The sequence below is a fragment of the Leucoraja erinacea genome, chromosome 3 (assembly GCF_028641065.1).
Source record: "Leucoraja erinacea ecotype New England chromosome 3, Leri_hhj_1, whole genome shotgun sequence".
In the NCBI taxonomy this organism is placed as follows: domain Eukaryota; kingdom Metazoa; phylum Chordata; class Chondrichthyes; order Rajiformes; family Rajidae; genus Leucoraja; species Leucoraja erinaceus.
Window position 1 is genome coordinate 53,937,413 of NC_073379.1, and position 20,368 is coordinate 53,957,780.

The following is a 20,368-nucleotide window of genomic DNA, read 5'->3' on the forward strand; positions in this document are numbered from 1 at the left end:
TGGTTGTGAAAAATCACAGCAGGACCTTGGTCAATTGGCTAGGTGGGCTGAGTAATGGTTGATGGAATTTAAAACAGAGAAATGTGAAGTGCTGCATTTTGGGATGTCTAACATGGGTAGGACTTACAAAGTGAATGGTAGACCTCTGGGGAGTGTTGTAGAGCAGAGGGATCTAGGAGTGTAGGTGCATCGTTCCTTGAAGGTGCAGTCGCAGGTAGATAAGGTGGTCACAAAGGCTTTTTGAACATTGGCCTTCATCAGTCAGAGTATTGAGTATAGATGTTGGGAGGTCATGTTGCAGTTGTATAAGACATTGGTGTGGCCGAATTTAGAGTATTGTGTTCAGTTCTGGGCACCTTGGTATAAGAAAGATGTTGCCAAGCTGGAAAGGGTACAGAGAAGATTTACAGGATTTGCAAGGATGCTGCCAGGGGTAGAGGATCTGAGCCAAAGGGAGAGGTTGAGTAGGCTGGGATTCTACTCCTTGGAGCATAGGAGGATGAGGGGTGATCTTATTGAGGCATATAAAATCATGAGAGGAATAGATCTGGTGGATGCACAGGGTCTCTTGCACAGAGTAGATAGAAACATAGAAACATAGAAAATAGGTGCAGGAGGAGGCCATTTGGCCTTTCGAGCCAGCATCGCCATTCATTGTGATCATGGCTGATTGTCCCCAATCAATAACCCGTGCCTGCCTTCTCCCCATATCCCTTGATTCCACTAGCCCCTAGAGCTCTATCTAACTTTCTCTTAAATCCATCCAGTGATTTGGCCTCCACTGCCCGCTGATGAATCGAGGACGAGAGGACATAGGTTTAAGATGAAGGGGAAAAGATTTAAAAGGAATCTGAGGGGTAACTTTTTCATGCAAAAGGTGGTAGGTGTATGGAACAAGCTGCCAGAGGCAGTAGTTAAGGCAGGGACTATCCCAACATTTAAGAAACAGTTCGACAGGTACATGGACAGGACAGGTTTGGAGGGATATGAACCAAACATAGGCAGGTGGGACTAGTGTAGCTGGTGGCCGGTGTGGGAAAGTTGGGCCGAAGGGCCTGTTCCCACAGTGTATCACTCTCTGACTCTATGACTCTAAGCTGCGGTCAATCTCAGTTGATGCGTAGTGGTTAGGAAAATACGCCCCAACAAATCAACTAGAAAGCTCTGCTCCTAATATAGTTTCTACTTACTGAGGTATTTCGAAGTACGGTGACTGCAATTGAGTTACCACATTCCCTGCAACAAACCAATGGAAAACGATTAAAACAGGATGAGTTAAAAACAGAGAAAATGGCACGAAAGTAACCTTGGGAATTAATATTCATGGCATGAAGGCATACTTGTTGGGGCAACATATTTTGTATAACAAACTTTAACTACTTGTAACATGTGCACGATTCGTCTTACATTGCATTTCTTCCTTGCACTTAATGATGTGTTTATTCCATAACGACAGCATCAGCATGGCTTCTGATTCTAGAAGCTGCATAAATGTCTCCACAATAATGACTATGAGTTTAATGAAATTTGGGCACCAAATGTTGTTAAGTTCATGAAAATTAAATTCTTAAAGTAGAGTCAAAAGGTTTGTAAATTCTATACACAAACATCATCTTCAGCAGTGAATAGTTATAGTGATGAGTATGTATTTGAATTCCAGTATGTGTATGTAAAGAAAATCAGGGCTAGATATATCATTGAGAATTCAACATATTCATGGAGTACTCGGATGGTACATGGCATGAAAAAATGAAAACGTTTTTGTCATGAGGAACTTCACTGTATGTGTTTTTGTGTAATGGAGAAATTACAATGGGTAATTTGTAAAGCAATTCTATCTTTGTAATGGAGAAATTAAAATGTTTGTGCAATGAACTAAAGAATGTAGAAATAGAAGCAGTAACAAGCCATTCAGTAAGGTTATCTTTTATTTTAATACCACATATCTACACTAATTCTATTAACCTTGATTTTGTAAATATTCAAAAATATATCAGTCCCCGTCTTAATCATATTCTGCAATTGAATCTCCACTGCCTCTTGAGAAGAGAATTCAAAAGCTCACCACCCTCTGGATGAAGAAATTCCTCCTCAACTCAATTGTAAATTAGGAGACTGTCACCCCTAGTTCTGGACAACACAGCCATCCCTGAATCTACCCAGTCAGCCCTGTATGACTTTGTACGCTTCAATCATACCCTTGACGTGTCTATGCACGTACACACAATCCTCACCTAAAGGGCAGGTGAGGGTGCGTGTTATGTTCCTAGTAAACTATCCATATCCCAATTTTCATAACACGAAGCAACATTGTGGGAAGAATTTCAAGTTGGAAAAAAAAGGTGTTTATTTACTTACATTTTTCACATAAATTCTGTGAGGGTGAGACTAATTCTGTGTTTCAATCGTTTGGGTAAAAATGCGCGAATTCTGTTAAAGTAAATTTCTGTAATCGGAACAACTGCAATACAGGGATTAACCGTATTTGGTGGTATGTGTAATAGAGTGGGGTACTCTGCACAGGGCAGAGAACTTGGCTGTGGAGATTTGGGCATATTCAGCCATATTCAGTTGCTTGTCTAAATAAGTACTGAACCGTGCCTGTATTGTAAAACAGATTTGTGTCTGTAACAAGGTACTGGGCTATGGGTGTAATGGAATATTAGACTATATCTGTGAAGTACTGGGCTTGACTAGAATGGAATGCAGGTTTATGCCTGGAATAGATTTCTAGTATGTACCTGCAAAGTATGTACCTGCAAAGGGCATTGCACTCGTAATACCGCACAAAACCTTACATGAAACAGGGAACTGTTTAAGTAGTAAATGTTTAAACTGTGTATAATAATAGAGAACTCCACTCTGAAAAACCACACCTTTTCACTTTTTATGTGATCATAATGGTTCAATTTATGAGCTCAAAGCAACATAAAATATGCATAGACTGAAGTAAAATATCCCAAGGTGGTTAACAAGAACAATTATTAAACAGAGTTTGACATCAAGCTACTTAATGAGGTAAAGGTCTTTCACATTTCTCTGGTGGGGTTGCCACCGATTCAGCTGTTGGTAAATTAAGACATCTTTCTACTCACTAAATGTGTGAAAAGGTTAATCACCTGATAATATTGTCTATATGTTCTTGGGAAATAGAATCCAGAGGTATATTGTTAATCTTTATAACCTGATCTCCTGGGAACAGCTTTCCCTCTCCTGGTCCACCTAAGGAGCAAAAAAAAACCATTAAAATGGCTGGATGCAACATTAGTTAAACATGATTGAAGAAAAATAAAAAGGAACTGTTGGAAAAGCAGAGCAGGGCAAGGTAGGAGGAGGTGATGAGATGTTTTTCATGCACTTGCTACAATATTTTTATTTGATGGAATAATCACCCTAATTCTGCCCATAATTAAACTAGTGGAATATATGCTGCATCCAGTCGTGAAAGAAAATTCGGAAACATTTTATTACTATTACTAAATGGAAAATGCTTTTAAAATTTATGTGAGAATTTGTGTAAATACATACTTCCATAAAACAATAAGAAGTCTGAAGAAGTGTTTTGGCCCGAAATGTTGCCTATCTCCTTCGCTCCATAGATGCTGCTGCACTCGCTGAGTTTCTCCAGCATTTTTGTGTACCTTCCATAAAACAAGTATTTTGTAATCCAGGGAGAGCCTTTATTACGTTGTCTACAACCATATGTGTAAATAAAATACAATGGGATTCAGCAGAAACTGAAAATGCTGGAAACACTCAACAAGCCCACTCGAGCATCATAATAAAGTCTATCAGGTCAAAGACAAAAGGTCCTTTTTTTGCCACAGATGCTGCTCAACTTGCTGATTGGTTCCAGCATTTTTCCTTTTTTTTAGATTTCCAGCATCTGCAGCTTCGCTTTTGATTTTTTAATTTCCACTTTGTTGAAGTGTTTGTTCCGCTTGGAAAAATATCGATACACTGTACAATTACAAGAGAATCAAAAGGGTGTGGCGGCACCCAGTGGTTAGGCCACTTGCTATGCGAACCCTCGGCAGTCGGGGCTAGGGTCACGTGACTGGGCAATGGCGGGGAGGAGTTGTCACATGGTATAGGGGTGTGTCCTTGTATATATAACGAACCCTGGGTCAACCTTCCCTCTCCTTTCCTCTTCTCTCTTCACATGAGTGTCCTGCCACCTCAGCAACTCAGCTCGAGCCCACGAGGCAACAGCTTTGCAGCAGCAACAATGACTTTTGTGTGCATGTAGATCTAACCTATAATGCCTGAATAAAGAAACCATTTATTCACGACGTTTGGTATCTCTACATTGGTGACCCTGACGTTCCAAAACGGATATTTTGGATTTCCCGACGCTCGCAGCCGACCACCCACCTCTACCGTGGTGACCTGATGTCTGCAGCCGACAGCTCAGCCCGATAGTGATTACTGCTATGGATGCAGCCGTCAACTCTGCGCTGCATCCTGATGCAGCTTTGGGCCCCGCCGTCGCAATCGGGCCGCTCGACTCCTGCCAGTAACGTGCCTTTTGGCCACACCGGCGCTTCCCGCCTGTGCCAGGTCTCGCCGATCGCAGACCGTCCGGGTCGATGGGCGCGATCCCGGCCTTGATTGACGGCTGCCAGCCCTCCCAATCCAGCAGGCATACCTGGGGCGGATGTCCGCTGATGTCCGCCTGCTCCTCGCGATTTCCGAAGATCGCCGGCCACTGGCGGCCCATAACCTGTTGAGCTGTGGCCGGCCCAGCAGCTTGGGAGGAGCCTTGGTCGGTCATGAATTGGTGGTCCCACAATGGATCGCTCGGCCGCTACCAGTCTCCGCCGAGGGCGCAGCAGCGCAGCCAGTCTCCGACGACATGATGGTGGGTGGAGTTCCTACCTGCAGCGGTGGGGCGAGGCCCGTCGATGCCGGCCGCCCTGCACGCATCCGGGAATCGCCTCGGTTGGCCGCCAGTAAAGGCCGCCTCAGTTGGATGCCTAAATGGCCGCCGCGGACTACTACCACATGACTGCCGCAGTTGACTGCCAAAATGGTTGCCACGGCCGGACGGAAGCGACGCTCGACCTGCTCTGACCGCCGTCAACCGCGCCACCTTCCGGCCGGATGCTGTCTCTGCAGCCTGATCGCCGTCACCAGCGCCACCTCAGGTCGGATGATGTCTCTGCAGCCTGACAACTGTCAACAATGCCTCTTCATGTCGGATGGTGTCACATCCCAGTTTTAAGCACAGCTTCTTCTCATCGTACACTGGACAATTCGAACCTTGTCCTACCCTGCTTGATTTGAACCATAGAACTTTCGGCATCTGACCATTTTGGACTTTGCTGTATGTTTGCTCACTGTAGTTTGTTTTTTCTTCATTTTACAATGTAAAGACCTAGCTTAATATTGCTATTAGTTTCATGTTATTTCTTTGTTGTTGTAATTGCATTGTTGCCGACATCTCCCAGCCGTCGCTGGCGGCCGTATTTCTCAGGACACGATCCCCTGCTGGTCGACGTGACGGGCCAGTACCTCGTCCATCCTGCAGCTTTGGCGTTGGTCTCCTCGCAACCCTCGGCATAAGGCCGGGATGGCCCACACCCGGAGCGTCGACTGCGCCCGCGGGCCCCACCGTCCCGACCCACGGCCGGGGTGCCCTTGACCCACAGCAGGAGCGGCCATCGATAAGAAGTGGCCGATTCAGAAACTCCAAGCCACTGAGAGTGTTCTTCCGTTCCAACGTCGGAGTTTCATCATGGCGGCGAGAAGGCTTGAAACATCAGGCCACCCGTAGCGGTGACTGCGGAGGGCTCAAAGTCTCCGACCACGGGTGAACAAAGAGGAAGATGACTGAACTTTATTGCCTTCCCTCACAGTGGGAAACGTTGATTCCGCTGTGGGGGATGTTTTGTTAAATCCTATTGTGTATTGTGTTCTTTTATTTGTATGGCTGTACGGCAACTTGAATCTCACTGTACCAATTGGTGCATGTGACAATAAATGTAACTTGACCTTGACCATGCTTGCACACCTTCCAGTAGAAGGTGAGCTCACTCCATCGCTTTTCAATGTCTGCCCTTACGGTCTGCCTGTGTGTTTACGAGTTCAGGCTGCCGCGTTTTGTCGGCCTGCTCGTTTTCCTGCCTCCGGTTCTGGGGGGGGTCCTGTGGCGGCACCCGGTGGTTAGGCCACTTGCTATGCGAACCCTCGGCAGTCGGGTGTACGGTCACGTGACTGAGCAATGGCGGGGAGGAATTGTCACGTGGTATAGGGGTGTGTCCTAGTACATATAACGAACCCTGGGTCAATCTTCCCTCTCTCTTCCTCTTCACATGAGTGTCCTGCCACCTCAGCAAGAGCTCAACTCGAGCCCACGAGGCAACAGCTTTGCAGCAGCAACAATGACTTTTGTGTTAGAGGACTAAACGTGTATTTTATTATTTTTTGTCTATGTTTATATGTAGTTTTTGTTATTTTATGTTGGGGTGTGTGTGTGGGGGGGTGGGGGTGGGGTGGGGTGGGGGGGGGGGGGAAACTTTTAAATTTCTCCCTGCACTGGAGACCCGACCTTTTTTTCGTCGGGTCTCAGTTGTCGTTGAGGCCGCAACGAGGAGCGGCCTCCAACAGGAAGAAGCCGGGGACTCAGGTGCCGACTCACCGTCAACGTCGCGGGGCTGGCCGAGTCCGGAGCGGGTGGAGCGGTGGAGGAGCGCTGCTGCTGCTGCTGCTGCTGCTGCTACCGGAGAGTCGGAGGCTCCAACGACAGGTCTGTGGACGGCGGCACCGGGAGCCCGCGGCTCCTTGGAGGGAGACCGCTTTTCAGGGCTCCTGCAACGGCGACTTCTCCCGCCCGAGTTGCGGGGTCGAAGAGCTCCTGGAGCGGGGCCTAGCACCACTGCCCCGCGCGGCTGGAACGGCCGCGGGACACTGCGAGCGCACACCGGGGGCTCCAACATCAAGACCCGGTGTGCGACCTCGCACCACCCGGCGTGGCTTTAATGGCCGCGGGACAATTGCCATCGCCAGCCGGGGGCTTTGACTTTGACTCTGACATCGTGGGGGGGGGGGGGGGGGGAGAGTGCAGTGGAGAGATAAGTTTTTTTTTTGGCCTTCCATCACAGCTATGTGATGGATGTTTATGTAAAATTGTAAATTATGTTGTGTCTGGGGTCTATTTGTGTGTAATGTATGGCTGCAGAAACGGCATTTCATTTGGACCTCCAGGGGTCCAAATGACAATTAAATAGACTATTGACTATTGACTATTGACTATTGAATGTAGATCTAACCAATAATGCCTGAATAAAGAAACCGTTTATTCACGACGTTTGGTGTCTCTACAAAGGAAACTTAAAGAGTGGTCATTACTGCTTTGGAAATGTGCCAGGAGCCCAGAGCATCCGTCAAGAATTTAGCCAATTATCCATTCAACATCTTTTGACAGACATAAAATTACAGGGAGGACACACACATTGAATTTCTGTTAAATACTCCGTTTAATACTCTCCTTGCCACAGAGTAAGGTAATTATGAGATTACAGAGAGTAGTGGACACCACCTGGTCCATCACAGTTATTAATATTCACACCATTAGAGGGATCTATTGGTGATACTGCCTCAAAAAACAGCCAATTTCATTGAAGACCCACACCATGAAGGCCATGCTCTCATCTCGCTCCTTTCATCAGGAAGAAGGAACAGGACCCTGAAAACCATGACAACCAGGTTCAAGACTAGTTTGTCCCCATCAGCCATCAGGCTCTTGAACATTACACACTAACCTCAGCAAATATGAACTTCTATGGACTGTGTCATAGGATGCACTATGGACTTTGTGTTATGGTTGTGTTATGGTTATTAATATATCCTATTTAATCAATAATATTTTATTATTAATGTTTAATGTTTTATGTGTCATTCCTAATTGTCACTGTATGTCATGTTGTCACGTGGGCAGAGCACCAAGGCAAAATCTTTGTATGTGAATACTTGGCCTATAAACTTATTCATTCATTCATATATTTTTTTCCATCATTATATTATCGATGCATATTGCACTTACGGAGCTGTTAAGCTGCTGCAAGTAAGAATTTCATTGCTCCGTTGTTAGTCTATGTGACAATTAAACACTCCTGACCTCTCAAGATGTAGGATAGGCAGGTTCTTTCCCTGATTCAGATCCCATTCAAATCTGTCAATTCTAAGCTTGTTTGTTTTAGGGTCTTGGGTTATGGGAATCAGACACAATAACAGCTTTTGTATAGAAATAAATTAGCCACAAATTATAGAGGTCCCAAAAGGATTCACTGAACTCTTGGCAGATGAATATTCCATTTGATGATACTTAATACGAGCCCTGAGACAGAGGCAGCAGTAAAACACTGCCCATTTCTGCTTGTGAATCGCAAATAGCTTTGATTTTGGATTTGGCTGGAGTAATGAGGGATTGTTGTTCTAAGCCACCCTCCGCACATCAACTCCTGACACAGAGTGTGTGAGGGGAAGTGCAGTCAGAGCCAAAGGCAGAAGGAAGCAAAGGTTCATATTAGTTTAGTTTAGAAATACAGCGTAGAAACGGGCCATTCAATCCACTGAAGTCCGCTCCGCCGACCAGTGATCCATGCACATTAACACTATCCTACACACATTAGCAACAATTTTTTAAACATTTATACCAAGCCAATTAATCTATAAGCCTGTACGTCTTTGAAGTGTGGGAGGAAACCGAAGATCTCGGAGAAAAACAGGTCATGGGGAGAATGTACAAACTCCGTACAGACAACACTCATAGTCGCGATCGAAACCGTGTCTCTGGCGCTGTAAGGCAGCAACTCTACTGCTGTGCCACCGTGCCACCCTAGTACATGGCTGTACCTTATATACTGTTTGTGAACAGACTTGTCAATCACACAGACTTTGTGTTACTCGAGAGGAGAAAGAATGTATGGGTCTGTTATTGGGTCTGATTCTATACTGCAGACTAGAAACAGAAGGATCAACTTGAATTTGTGTCTTGGGTCCAGTGTAGACATGACATGATGACCCCATAGGCAGCTCACCCAGCACTGGCACCTGAATCTTGGCAACGTACTTCTCTGGCACCGGCCCTTGTTAAGGCTGATTGGGGAGCTGGAGGAGCCCAGAATGGAGGGGCAGTGATCTGCAAATGTGATCCCACCCCTACCAGTGGGAGTATAACAAAGTATTCTCCATATCACATCTTCCGATGTGTGCAAGATTCCCCAAGCTATGGTCTGCAAGGTGCTCCATTTTTCAAGGGTTCAGCAGCTGCTTTGGAACCCATCTTAGTGCATTTAAACCAATCCAATTCCCATGACCATATACTCAGGGAAAGCGTCGGACCAGCAGGGGCCAGTGTTGCAGCAGTTTTGCCCCTCATGGGACAGAAGAATAAGAGAAGGCCACAGAACCATTTGAGGCTGTTCCATCTTCACCGTGATTTAGACTATTTAGCGATCTAACTCCTCATATCTGTCTTTGCACCATATCCCTAATGTCTTTGTATAAAAATAATCTATTGTTTTCAGATTTCAAATCAACTATTGGCCAGGCATCACTCGCCATTTCCAGGTGAGTTCCAAGTTTCTTTGTCCAGAGTGCAGCTGTGTTTCCTAACCTCTCTCCTGAACAGCCCATCTAGGGTTTGGGCTGATACTGCTTCAATGGACACAGTAGACACCAATTTCTGCTCCTTCCTGCTCTGTGAAGCAGGAGGTAGTGTTGCTGTGTCACAGCTCCACCAGCTCTGGTTGGATACTGTTCGCTGATGCTGTCTATTTGGAGTTTGCATATTCCCTTTGTGTTTCACCAGAATGCTACAGTTTCTTCCCATATCCCAATGGCGCCATGTGTAGTACCATAATTGGCTGCTGTAGATTGCCTCCATTAGAAGAGGGTGGTTTGAGAATCAGTTCATGAAGATATTTGGGAGGATAATAGGGGCAATGGGATTGTTGGAATTGTTTTGTGAGCCAGCATAAACTTAAGGGGGTGATTGGACCCCTCGATATTGTTATACATTTTTATTCAGTACAAAATGGACAATATTGTTTGGAGTCTTTGCTTTGACTCCAGTAGAAAGAAAAACCAGGCATAGGATGAGAAAGGTTGTTGTTTTTTTTTAAATTGCCCATTTTGTTTTTATTAACCAAGACAAAATGATGCCATAAAAGCAAAGATTGAGAAGTGTTGTTAGACATCTGTGTAGGTACTGGAGGAATAGCGATGGGAAATTATAGGCAGACAAAAATGCTGGAGAAACTCAGCGGGTGAGGCAGCATCTATGGAGCGAAGGAAATAGCAATGTTTCGGGTCGAGACCCTTCTTCAGACTGATGTGAGGGTGTGGGGGGCAGAAAGAAGAAGAGGCGGAGCCAGTGGGCTGAGGGAGAGCTGAGACGGGCAAGAGAAAGCAGGGACTACCTGAAATTAGAGAAGTCAATGTTCATACCGCTGGGGTGCAAACTGCCCAAGTGAAATATGAGGTGCTGCTCCTCCAATTTACAGTGGTCCTTACTTTGGCCATGGAGGAGGCCCAGGATTAAAAGGTCGGATTCGGAATGGGAGGGGAAGTTCAAGTTCTGAGCCACCGGGCGATCAGGTAGGTTAATGAGAACCGAGCGGAGGTGTTAGGCGAAACGATCGCCAATGTCTCACCAGTGTAAAGCAGCTGACGCCTAGAGCAGCGGATGCAATACATGAGGTTGGAGGTGGTGCAGGTGAACCTTTGCCGCTCCTGGAAAGACGGCTTGGATCCTTGAATGGAGTCAAGGGGGGAAGTAAAGCGACAAGTGTAGCATTTCTGCGGTTGCAAGGGAAAGTACCAGGAGAGGGGGTGGTTTGGGTGGGAAGGGACGAATTGACCAGGGAGTTACGGAGGGAGCGGTCTTTGCAGAAAGCAGACAGGGGAGGAGGTGGGAAGATGTGGCCAGTGGTGGGATCCCGTTGGAGGTGGTGAAAATGGCAGAGGATTATTTGTTGTATGTGACGGCTGGTAGGGTGGAAGGTGAGGACAAGGGAGACTCTGCCCTTGTTACGAGTGGGGTGGATGGGGAGTGAGAGCAGAGTTACGGGGTATGGAAGGGACCCTGGTGAGAGCCTCATCTATAGTAGAAGAGGGAAACCTCCATTTTCTGAAGAATGAGGACATCTCCGATGCCCTGGTGTGGAACACCTCATCCTGGGTGCAGATGCATTGTAGATGGAGGAATTGGGAGTAGGGGATGGCGTCCTTACTGGAAGCAGGGTGGGAAGAAGTGTAGTCCAGATAGCCATGGGAGTCAGTGGGTTTATAGTGGATGTCAGTCAGTAGTCTATCACCTGCGATGGAGATAGTGAGGTCTAGAAATGGTAGGGAAATTTCAGAAATGGTCCAGGTGTATTTGAGTGCCGAATGGAAGTTAGTGGTGAAATGGATGAAGTCAGTGAGTTGTGTGTGGGTGCTAGAAACATATCAGACATTAACTAAGTAAAACCTCATCCCATTCTTTCTGGCAGTTGTTTCCTTGATCTATCCACTTCTTTCCTGCTCTTCTAGATAATTACCTGCACTGATAGACTTCACACATGTTGGTGTATCTTTTGATAGAAGAAATCCGTAATCCAGCAGTGGATCTTTGTTAATCTTTACTGTCACTGTTAATGGGACGTCTAGTTGGTTTGTATTAGCAGACACATCATCAGCAGCAGCTCGATTCCTTAAATCAGAAACAAACCAGGATCTCATTTAGCAAGTATTTTGAACAACATTGAAAATAAAACCCACATTTTTTCCTCCATATGATTATAAATTCTTCATTGGAGGTCTAGCATGGATCTAGCATGGGTCTAGCATGGGTCATCCCCCTCTTTATACCTGAGGGAGAGTCAACCCGCTGGTGGATGCAGAATTCCGAAAAGGACTGCTGAGAAATGTCTTCTTCTTATCAAGTCCACACACAATATTAGATGTTCAACCAGAGCTGAACGCACTTCTCAGCATCTGCAAACAGTGGTGTCTGTCTTGTCGCTTCTTGTGCTTCTTGTGCGTGGTGGGGGAAAGATTTGTGGAAACAGGGCCGTGACGTGAACGCTCTTTCCTTGACCCCTGAGAAAATATCAAAGACACAGGAACCTCTCTGAGAATTAGTAGAATAGATGCCAATGACTCCAGAATCACCTCTGCCAGTTTTCTGAGACTAGGAGAATATAAGGCTGCATCTACAATACTGCATTTCAGCCATCACACTATTTTCCACATCCTCCTTCAAAAAATCTCCAGAAACAGGAATGAATGGGAAGGTGAGGAGGATGCTACTCGACTCTTTGGCCATGGCCCGCCTTTTAATTCTACCATTTACCCCTTTAGATATTCATACACAAAATAAATCTCTGCACTTCACTCTTGACAGTTGCAATTGTCAGAGCTGCCACACTCTTTTGAGAGGACGAGTTCCAGATTTCCTCTTCCCTTTATGAAAAAAGAGTTTCCGTCCAAAATTCCTGTCCTTAACTTTAACATTATGTTTCTTGTTTCACTATATGGTTCTTACCACAAATAGCCATATAACCATATAACAATTACAGCACGGAAACAGGCCATCTCGGCCCTTCTAGTCCGTGTCGAACACTTATTCTCCCAGTGTTAACTTCCGTGTTAACTGGCTTAACCCAGTAATATATTTTAATAAAGGAACCTGAATAAAATTGAAAATCATTTTAATTCCATTTGAATTTCATAAAAGTACAGAGGGAATCTCTGTTACCTCAATAATCCTTGTTTATGCACTTTCACAGTGCTTTTACAAAATGCTTCCATAGCCAGCATCTGCCTTCCCATTCAGAAAGATGCCCTGACACTCCCTTTCATTGCAGTGATGTACAGTGATGGGTTCATTATTAATGCAAGACCATTAATGGAAATAGACACGCTCCAATTGGAGTAGGGAATTGATTATGGAGGGACTTTAAGATAATGGTGAGCACTCTGAAATCTTGTTGTCAGTTTTCTCTTGGCAATTTGAATCAGAGATAATAGGCCTGAATTTGCTTGAGGTGGGATCAAACTGCTGTGTTGCATTTAAAAAGGACCTGAAAGGTATATCTCCACTTTTTTCTTTGTTTTTTTTTTTGTTTTGTTATTTTTTGGTTTGTATTTTTCTTCTTTTTTTTTTCCTTTTCCTTTTGAATATCTTTATTCACTCTTCGGCGACACTACTTTGGTAGCCATGGGATTCTATTTTTTCACTTTTCACTTTTTCCCTCTCTTGTTCTTTCTCTCTTCTTTTCCTTCATTTTCAGGTTAAAAGGTCAAAATTGAAACTGTACAATAATTGAATAATTTTACATGCCGAGTGTTTTATTCTTGTACAATTGCTTCTAATAAAAATAATAATTTTACATTCCGAGTGTTCTATTCTTGTACATTCACACCCGTCTTTTTATCCCTGGCCTTTGTCCAATCACTTGCCTATAAATGCCCCACCCCCTCACCTGTATCCACCTATTACCTGCCAGACATTGTCCTGCCCCCTCTTCCACCTTTCTTCCCAAACACCCCACAATAATCAAGATGTAGCACAGAACGCCACAGAAGATCCTTTTTCCCTGTGGCTGTCGAACAGTACAACTCCTCCTCTTTCTGCTGTGGACTCCGCTTCCCACTTCCCCCTCTCCCCACCCCCCCACTCATCACTTTAATTTAATGTTTCATGTATCTTGTTGTGTTTCTTGACCTTTAGCAGACCAATTTCCCTCCTGCAATAAATAAAGTTGTATCATATTGTATCATATCATAAAGAAGGTCCCAATCCGAAACGTCACCTATCCATGTTCTCCAGAGACACTTCAGGACCAACTAAGTTACTCTAGCACGTGTCTTTTTTTGTAAACCAGCATCTGCAGTTCCTCGTTTCTATATTTAATATACTATACTGTAGATTCTATAGATATGTGAAGAGGAAAAGATTAGTGAAGGCTAATGTAGGTCCTTTACAGTCAGTAACATGTGAATTTATAATGGTAACAGGAAATGCCAGACCAGTTAAGCAAGTACTTTGGTTCTGTCTTCACTAATGAAGACACAAACAATCTCCCAGACAAACTAGGGGATCGAGGATCTAGCAGGAGGGTGGAACTGAAGGAAATCCACATTAGTCAGGAAAAGGTGCTGAGTAACCTGTCAGAATTGAAAGCAGATAAATCCCCATTTTGCAATGTTCTATAGATTCTGGATCAGTTCCTGTGGACTGGAGGTTAGCTAATGTAACCCCACTTTTTAAAGAAAGGAGGGAGAGAGAAAACGGAATTATAGAGCAGTTAGCCTCACCTCGGGAGTGGGGAAGATCCTTGAGCTGATTATTAAAGGTGTAATAGCAGTGCATTTGGAAAGAACTGACAGGCTCGGTCAAATCGGCATGGATTTATGAAGGAGAAATTACGTTTGACTAATCTTCTGGAATTTTTTGACACCGGTCATCGACGGGGATGCGCACGGGGTGTTGCAGTGGCACGGCGGGTCAGGCGGTGTTGAGCTGGGGTTGGCACTTCTTCTCCGCACCGGCTGTGCGCCTGGGGCCGCTGGTGTCGTCAGTCCGAGGTCGCCCCGGACGTCTCCAGCCGTTCCCCGGACGTCTCCAGCCGTTCCCCGGATGGGGATGGGATACTAGTGGGGGGGGGCTGGGCGGTCCAGTGGCGGTTCAGCAGCACTTGCGGCGCCGGAGACCCGGGTTCGATCCTGGCTGCGGATAAGGCGCGGATCTGTGTGCTCGCTCTTCCCTGTCTCCCACTTGCATCTGCCCCCTCTCTCTCGCAGTTACACCCCGCTCTCCCACTACCTGTTCCTTTGGGGGAATGAGTTGACCATTTATGGGAGTCTCTCTGGAATCGAGAATTTCATTGCTCATTTGTATTCATAGACGAGGCTGATGAATTCCATTGCCTTGAAATTAGCAGAATAGTGAAATTCGACTCAGAAACTATCATCGTTGTGTTCCTATAATGTGACCACATGGCACTCCCTTTCCTCAGATTAAATATATTTTTACATATAGAAACATAGAAACATAGAAATTAGGTGCAGTAGTAGGCCATTCGGCCCTTCGAGCCTGCACCGCCATTCAATATGATCATGGCTGATCATCCAACTCAGTATCCCGTACCTGCCCTCTCTCCATACCCTCTGATCCCCTTAGCCACAAGGGCCACATCTAACTCCCTCTTAAATATAGCCAATGAACTGGCCTCAACTACCCTCTGTGGCATAGAGTTCCAGAGATTCACCACTCTCTGTGTGAGAAAAGTTTTTCTCATCTCGGTTTTAAAGGATTTCCCCCTTATCCTTAAGCTGAGACCCCTTGTCCTGGACTTCCCCAACATCGGGAACAATCTTCCTGCATCTAGCCTGTCCAACCCCTTAAGAATTTTGTAAGTTTCTATAAGATCCCCTCTCAATCTCCTAAATTCTAGAGAGTATAAACCAAATCTATCCAGTCTTTCTTCATAAGACAGTCCTGACATCCCAGGAATCAGTCTGGTGAACCTTCTCTGCACTCCCTCTATGGCAATAATGTCCTTCCTCAGATTTGGAGACCAAAACTGTACGCAATACTCCAGGTGTGGTCTCACCAAAACCCTGTACAACTGCAGTAGAACCTCCCTGCTCCTATACTCAAATCCTTTTGCTATGAAAGCTAACATACCATTCGCTTTCTTCACTGCCTGCTGTACCTGCATGCCTACTTTCAATGACTGGTGTACCATGACACCCAGGTCTCGCTGCATCTCCCCTTTTCCTAATCGGCCACCATTTAGATAATAGTCTGCATTCCTGTTTTTGCCACCAAAATGGATAACCTCACATTTATCCACATTATACTGCATCTGCCAAACATTTGCCCACTCACCCAGCCTATCCAAGTCACCTTGCAGTCTCCTAGCATCCTCCTCACAGCTAACACGGTCCCCCAGCTTAGTGTCATCCGCAAACTTGGAGATATTGCCTTCAATTCCCTCATCCAGATCATTAATATATATTGTAAATAGCTGGGGTCCCAGCACTGAGCCTTGCGGTACCCCACTAGTCACTGCCCGCCATTGTGAAAAGGACCCGTTTACTCCTACTCTTTGCTTCCTGTTTGCCAGCTAGTTCTCGAACCACATCAATACTGAACCACCAATGTCGTGTGCTTTAAGTTTGTATACTAATCTCTTATGTGGGACCTTGTCGAAAGCCTTCTGGAAGTTCAGATACACCACATCCACTGGTTCTCCCCTATCCACGCTATTAGTTACATCCTCGAAAAATTCTATAAGATTCGTCAGACATGATTTACCTTTCGTAAATCCATGCTGACTTTGTCCAATGATTTCACCACTTTCCAAATGTGCTGCTATCCCATCTTTAATAACTGACTTTGGCAGTTTCCCCACTACCGATGTTAGACTAACTGGTCTGTAATTCCCCGTTTTCTCTCTCTCTCCCTTCTTAAAAAGTGGGGTTACGTTTGCTACCCGCCAATCCCCTGGAACTACTCCAGAATCTAATGAGTTTTGAAAGATTATTACTAATGCATCCACTATTTCTGGAGCTACTTCCTTAAGTACTCTGGGATGCAGCCTATCTGGCCCTGGGGATTTATTAGCCTTCAATCCATTCAATTTACCCAACACCACTTCCCGACTAACCTGAATTTCACTCAATTCCTCCAACTCCTTTGACCCGCGGTCCCCTGCTATTTCCGGCAGATTATTTATCTTCCTTAGTGAAGACGGAACCAAAGTAGTTATTCAATTGGTCCGCCATATCCTTGCTCCCCAAGATCAACTCACCTGTTTCTGACTGCAAGGGACCTACATTTGTTTTAACTAAACTCTTTCTTTTCACATATCTATAAAAACATTTGCAGTCAGTTTTTATGTTCCCTGCCAGTTTTCTTTCATAATCTATTTTTCCTTTCCTAATTAAGCCCTTTGTCCTCCTCTGCTGGTCTCTGAATTTCTCCCAGTCCTCTGGTATGCTGCTTTTTCTGGCTAATTTGTACGCATCATCCTTCGCTTTGATACTATCCCTGATTTCCCTTGGTATCCACGGATGCACTACCTTCCCTGATTTATTCTTTTGCCACACAGGGATGAACAAGATTTGTAGTTCATCCATGCAGTCTTTAAATGTCTTCCATTGCATATCCACCGTCAACCCTTTTAGAATTAATTGCCAGTCAATCTTGGCCAATTCACGTCTCATACCCTCAAAGTTACCTTTCTTTAAGTTCAGAACCATTGTTTCTGAATTAACAATGTCATTCTCCATCCTAATGAAGAACTCAACCATATTATGGTCACTCTTGCCCAAGGGGGCACGTACAACAAGACTGCTAACTAACCCTTCCTCATTACTCAATACCCAGTCTAAAATAGTCTGCTCTCTCGTTGGTTCCTCTACATGTTGATTTAGATAACTATCCCGCATACATTCCAAGAAATCCTCTTCCTCAGCACCCCTGCCAATTTGATTCACCTAATCTATATGTAGATTGAAGTCACCCATTATAACTGTTTTGCCTTTGTCGCACGCATTTCTAATTTCCTGTTTGATACCATCTCCAACTTCACTACTACTGTTAGGTGGCCTGTACACAACACCCACCAGCGTTTTCTGCCCCTTAGTGTTTCGCAGCTCTACCCATACCGATTCCACATCCTCCAAACTAATGTCCTTCCTTTCCATTGCGTTAATCTCCTCTCTAACCAGCAACACTACCCCACCTCCTTTTCCTTTCTCTCTATCCCTCCTGAATATTGAATATCCCTGGATGTTCAGCTCCCAGCCTTGGTCACCCTGGAGCCATGTCTCCGTGATCCCAACTATATCATAATCATTAATGGCTATCTGCACGTTCAACTCACCCACCTTATTACGAATGCTCCTTGCATTGAGACACAAAGCCTTCAGGCTTTTTTTTACAACACTCTTACCCCTTATATAATTATGTTGAAAAGTGGCCCTTTTTGATTTTTGCCCTGGTTTTATCTGTCTGCCACTTTTACTTTTCACCTTGCTACCTATTGCTTCTACCCTCATTTTACACCCCCTGCCTCTCTGCTCTTGTACCCATATAAATTATGAATAAAGATAAGAATTTATACACAGATTCTTCATCCGGCACTTCGTTCGCATTTTCTTTATGGTGAATGACCTTTGACAAATCCCATGATTCCTTGCATTTTTCGAAATACCAAACTCGCTTATTCTCTACCACAGAATGCAGTGGAGGCCAATTCACTGGATGTTGATTTAGCTCTTAGGGCTAAAGGAATCAAGGGATATGGGGGAAAAGCAGGAATGGGGTAATGATTCTGGATGATCAGCCATGATCATATTGAATGGCGATGCTGGCTCGAAGGGCCGAATTACTTACTATTGCGCCTATTTTCTATGTTCTATGTTTCTTGGTTTCTATACCTTAATAGAGTAACATACTGACACCACACATATCCACACCCACCACTATTAATGGTTCAGGCTGACAGATCTTGTTCAGTGTTTCTCAGGCTTATCTTCAGACCCTGCTTAATGATCCTGCTGTGTCTGCAGATTTCCAATCAAGCTGTAGAAATTCCACAAGTATTTACTGCAGAAGAGCCTGGATTGCAGCAAAGAATCCGAATGGAGGAGTCATTGTTTTGTTAGGTTAAATTTAATCTGACATCAGTCTGTCAGGAGAGCTTTGTGGCATGACAAGGAGATTGAAATTGGCTTGTTCTGCAGATAAATAATTCATAAATGCTTTTACAGATTTCACAAAGGACCATCATTATTGTTTTATTATAGACAGAAGGGAATCAAACCTGCAATAGCTGAAAGTGCTCAGTGCTTTTCAAAAGGTTTTATTTCTTTATGCAACAAAAAGTGGCAGTGGTCTTCATGAACAATATTACAGAAAGTGTGCAGTAATCAAGAGGGAAGACCATGGAGGTCAAAGCAGTTACTTGATTAGTATACCATCACCCCTCAAAACATTAATTCCCTTCACCATTAGTACACAGTTGCCCCAGTATGTACCATTTACAATTGTGTTGTGGTTCCTCACCCATGGTACACTGACATGACCTCTCAAACCTACAATCTCAATCACAAGAAGGACAGGGACAACAGAAGCATGGGAAAACCTCCAGACTACAGTTCCTCTGCCAAGCTACAGGCCATCCTAACCTGGAAATATATAATTGTTCCTTCATCGATGCTGTTTTAACTTCTGGAACTCCACACCCAATGTCACTGCAGGACCTTCACCATAGGAATTGCAGTGATTCAAGAACACAACTCACCACCACATTCTCGTGAGCACTTAGAGATGAGCAATAAATGCTTGCTTTGCCAGTGACAGCTACAATGGGCAGCAGAATTAAAAAAAACATGTTGTAATGAGAGGGTTACACAGAAAAGCTGGAGAAACTCAGCGGGTGCAGCAGCATCTATGGAGCGAAGGAAATAGGCAACGTTTCGGGCCGAAACCCTTCTTCAGACTGATCAGGGGTGGGGGGGTGGGTGGGGACAAGAAAGGGAAAAGGAGGAGTAGCCGGAAGGCTGGAGGGTGGGAGGAGACAGCAGGGGAGCTGAGGAAGGGGAGGAGACAGCAAGGACTAACAGAATTGGGAGAAGTCGATGTTCATGCCCCCGGGGTGCAGACTCAGCAGATCTATATCGGTGAGACCAAGCGGAGGTTGGGCGATCGTTTCGCCGAACACCTCCGCTCGGTCCGCAATAACCAAGCTGACTTCCCGGTGGCTCAGCACTTCAACTCCCCCTCCCACTCCGCCTCCGACCTCTCTGTCCTGGGTCTCCTCCATGGCCACAGCGAGCAGCACTGGAAATTGGAGGAACAGCACCTCATATTCCGTTTGGGGAGTCTGCACCCCGGGGGCATGAACATCGACTTCTCCCAATTCTGTTAGTCCTTGCTGTCTCCTCCCCTTCCTCAGCTCCCCTGCTGTCTCCTCCCACCCTCCAGCCTTCCGGCTACTCCTCCTTTTCCCTTTCTTGTCCCCACCCACCCCCACCCCTGATCAGTCTGAAGAAGGGTTTCGGCCCGAAACGTTGCCTATTTCCTTCGCTCCATAGATGCTGCTGCACCCGCTGAGTTTCTCCAGCTTTTCTGTGTAACCTTCGATTCTCCAGCATCTGCAGTTCCCTCTTAAACATGTTGTAATGAGATGCAGTGTTTAAAAAGCAAAGTTGCTGAGCAGGTTTTGGACAGAGTGAACCATCAGGACTCAGAATAAATGTATCTGATTCACTATGTTCCGATCTTCATCCATAGTAAGAAAGATAGCAACATAGAAACAAAGAAAAGGTGCAGGAGTAGGCTATTCGGCCCTTCGAGGCAGCA

At 45.2% G+C, this 20,368-nt stretch overlaps 2 protein-coding genes across 2 annotated transcripts in view; one reads left to right on the top strand and one right to left on the bottom strand.

The window, feature by feature from the left end:
* The window catches only part of LOC129695600 (zinc finger and BTB domain-containing protein 5), a 413,756-nt gene that overhangs the window by 192,234 nt on the left and 201,154 nt on the right, over positions 1-20,368 (top strand). The window lies entirely within an intron of this gene.
* LOC129695607 (FERM and PDZ domain-containing protein 1) overlaps positions 1-20,368 on the bottom strand; it is a 96,519-nt gene that overhangs the window by 71,743 nt on the left and 4,408 nt on the right. The window contains exons 2-4 of the mRNA XM_055632713.1: positions 11,547-11,698; positions 3,120-3,222; positions 1,191-1,236 (exon numbers count right to left, since the gene is read on the bottom strand). Coding sequence (XP_055488688.1) covers positions 1,191-1,236; positions 3,120-3,222; positions 11,547-11,698 — 301 coding nt within the window. The remainder of the gene's footprint in view (positions 1-1,190; positions 1,237-3,119; positions 3,223-11,546; positions 11,699-20,368) is intronic.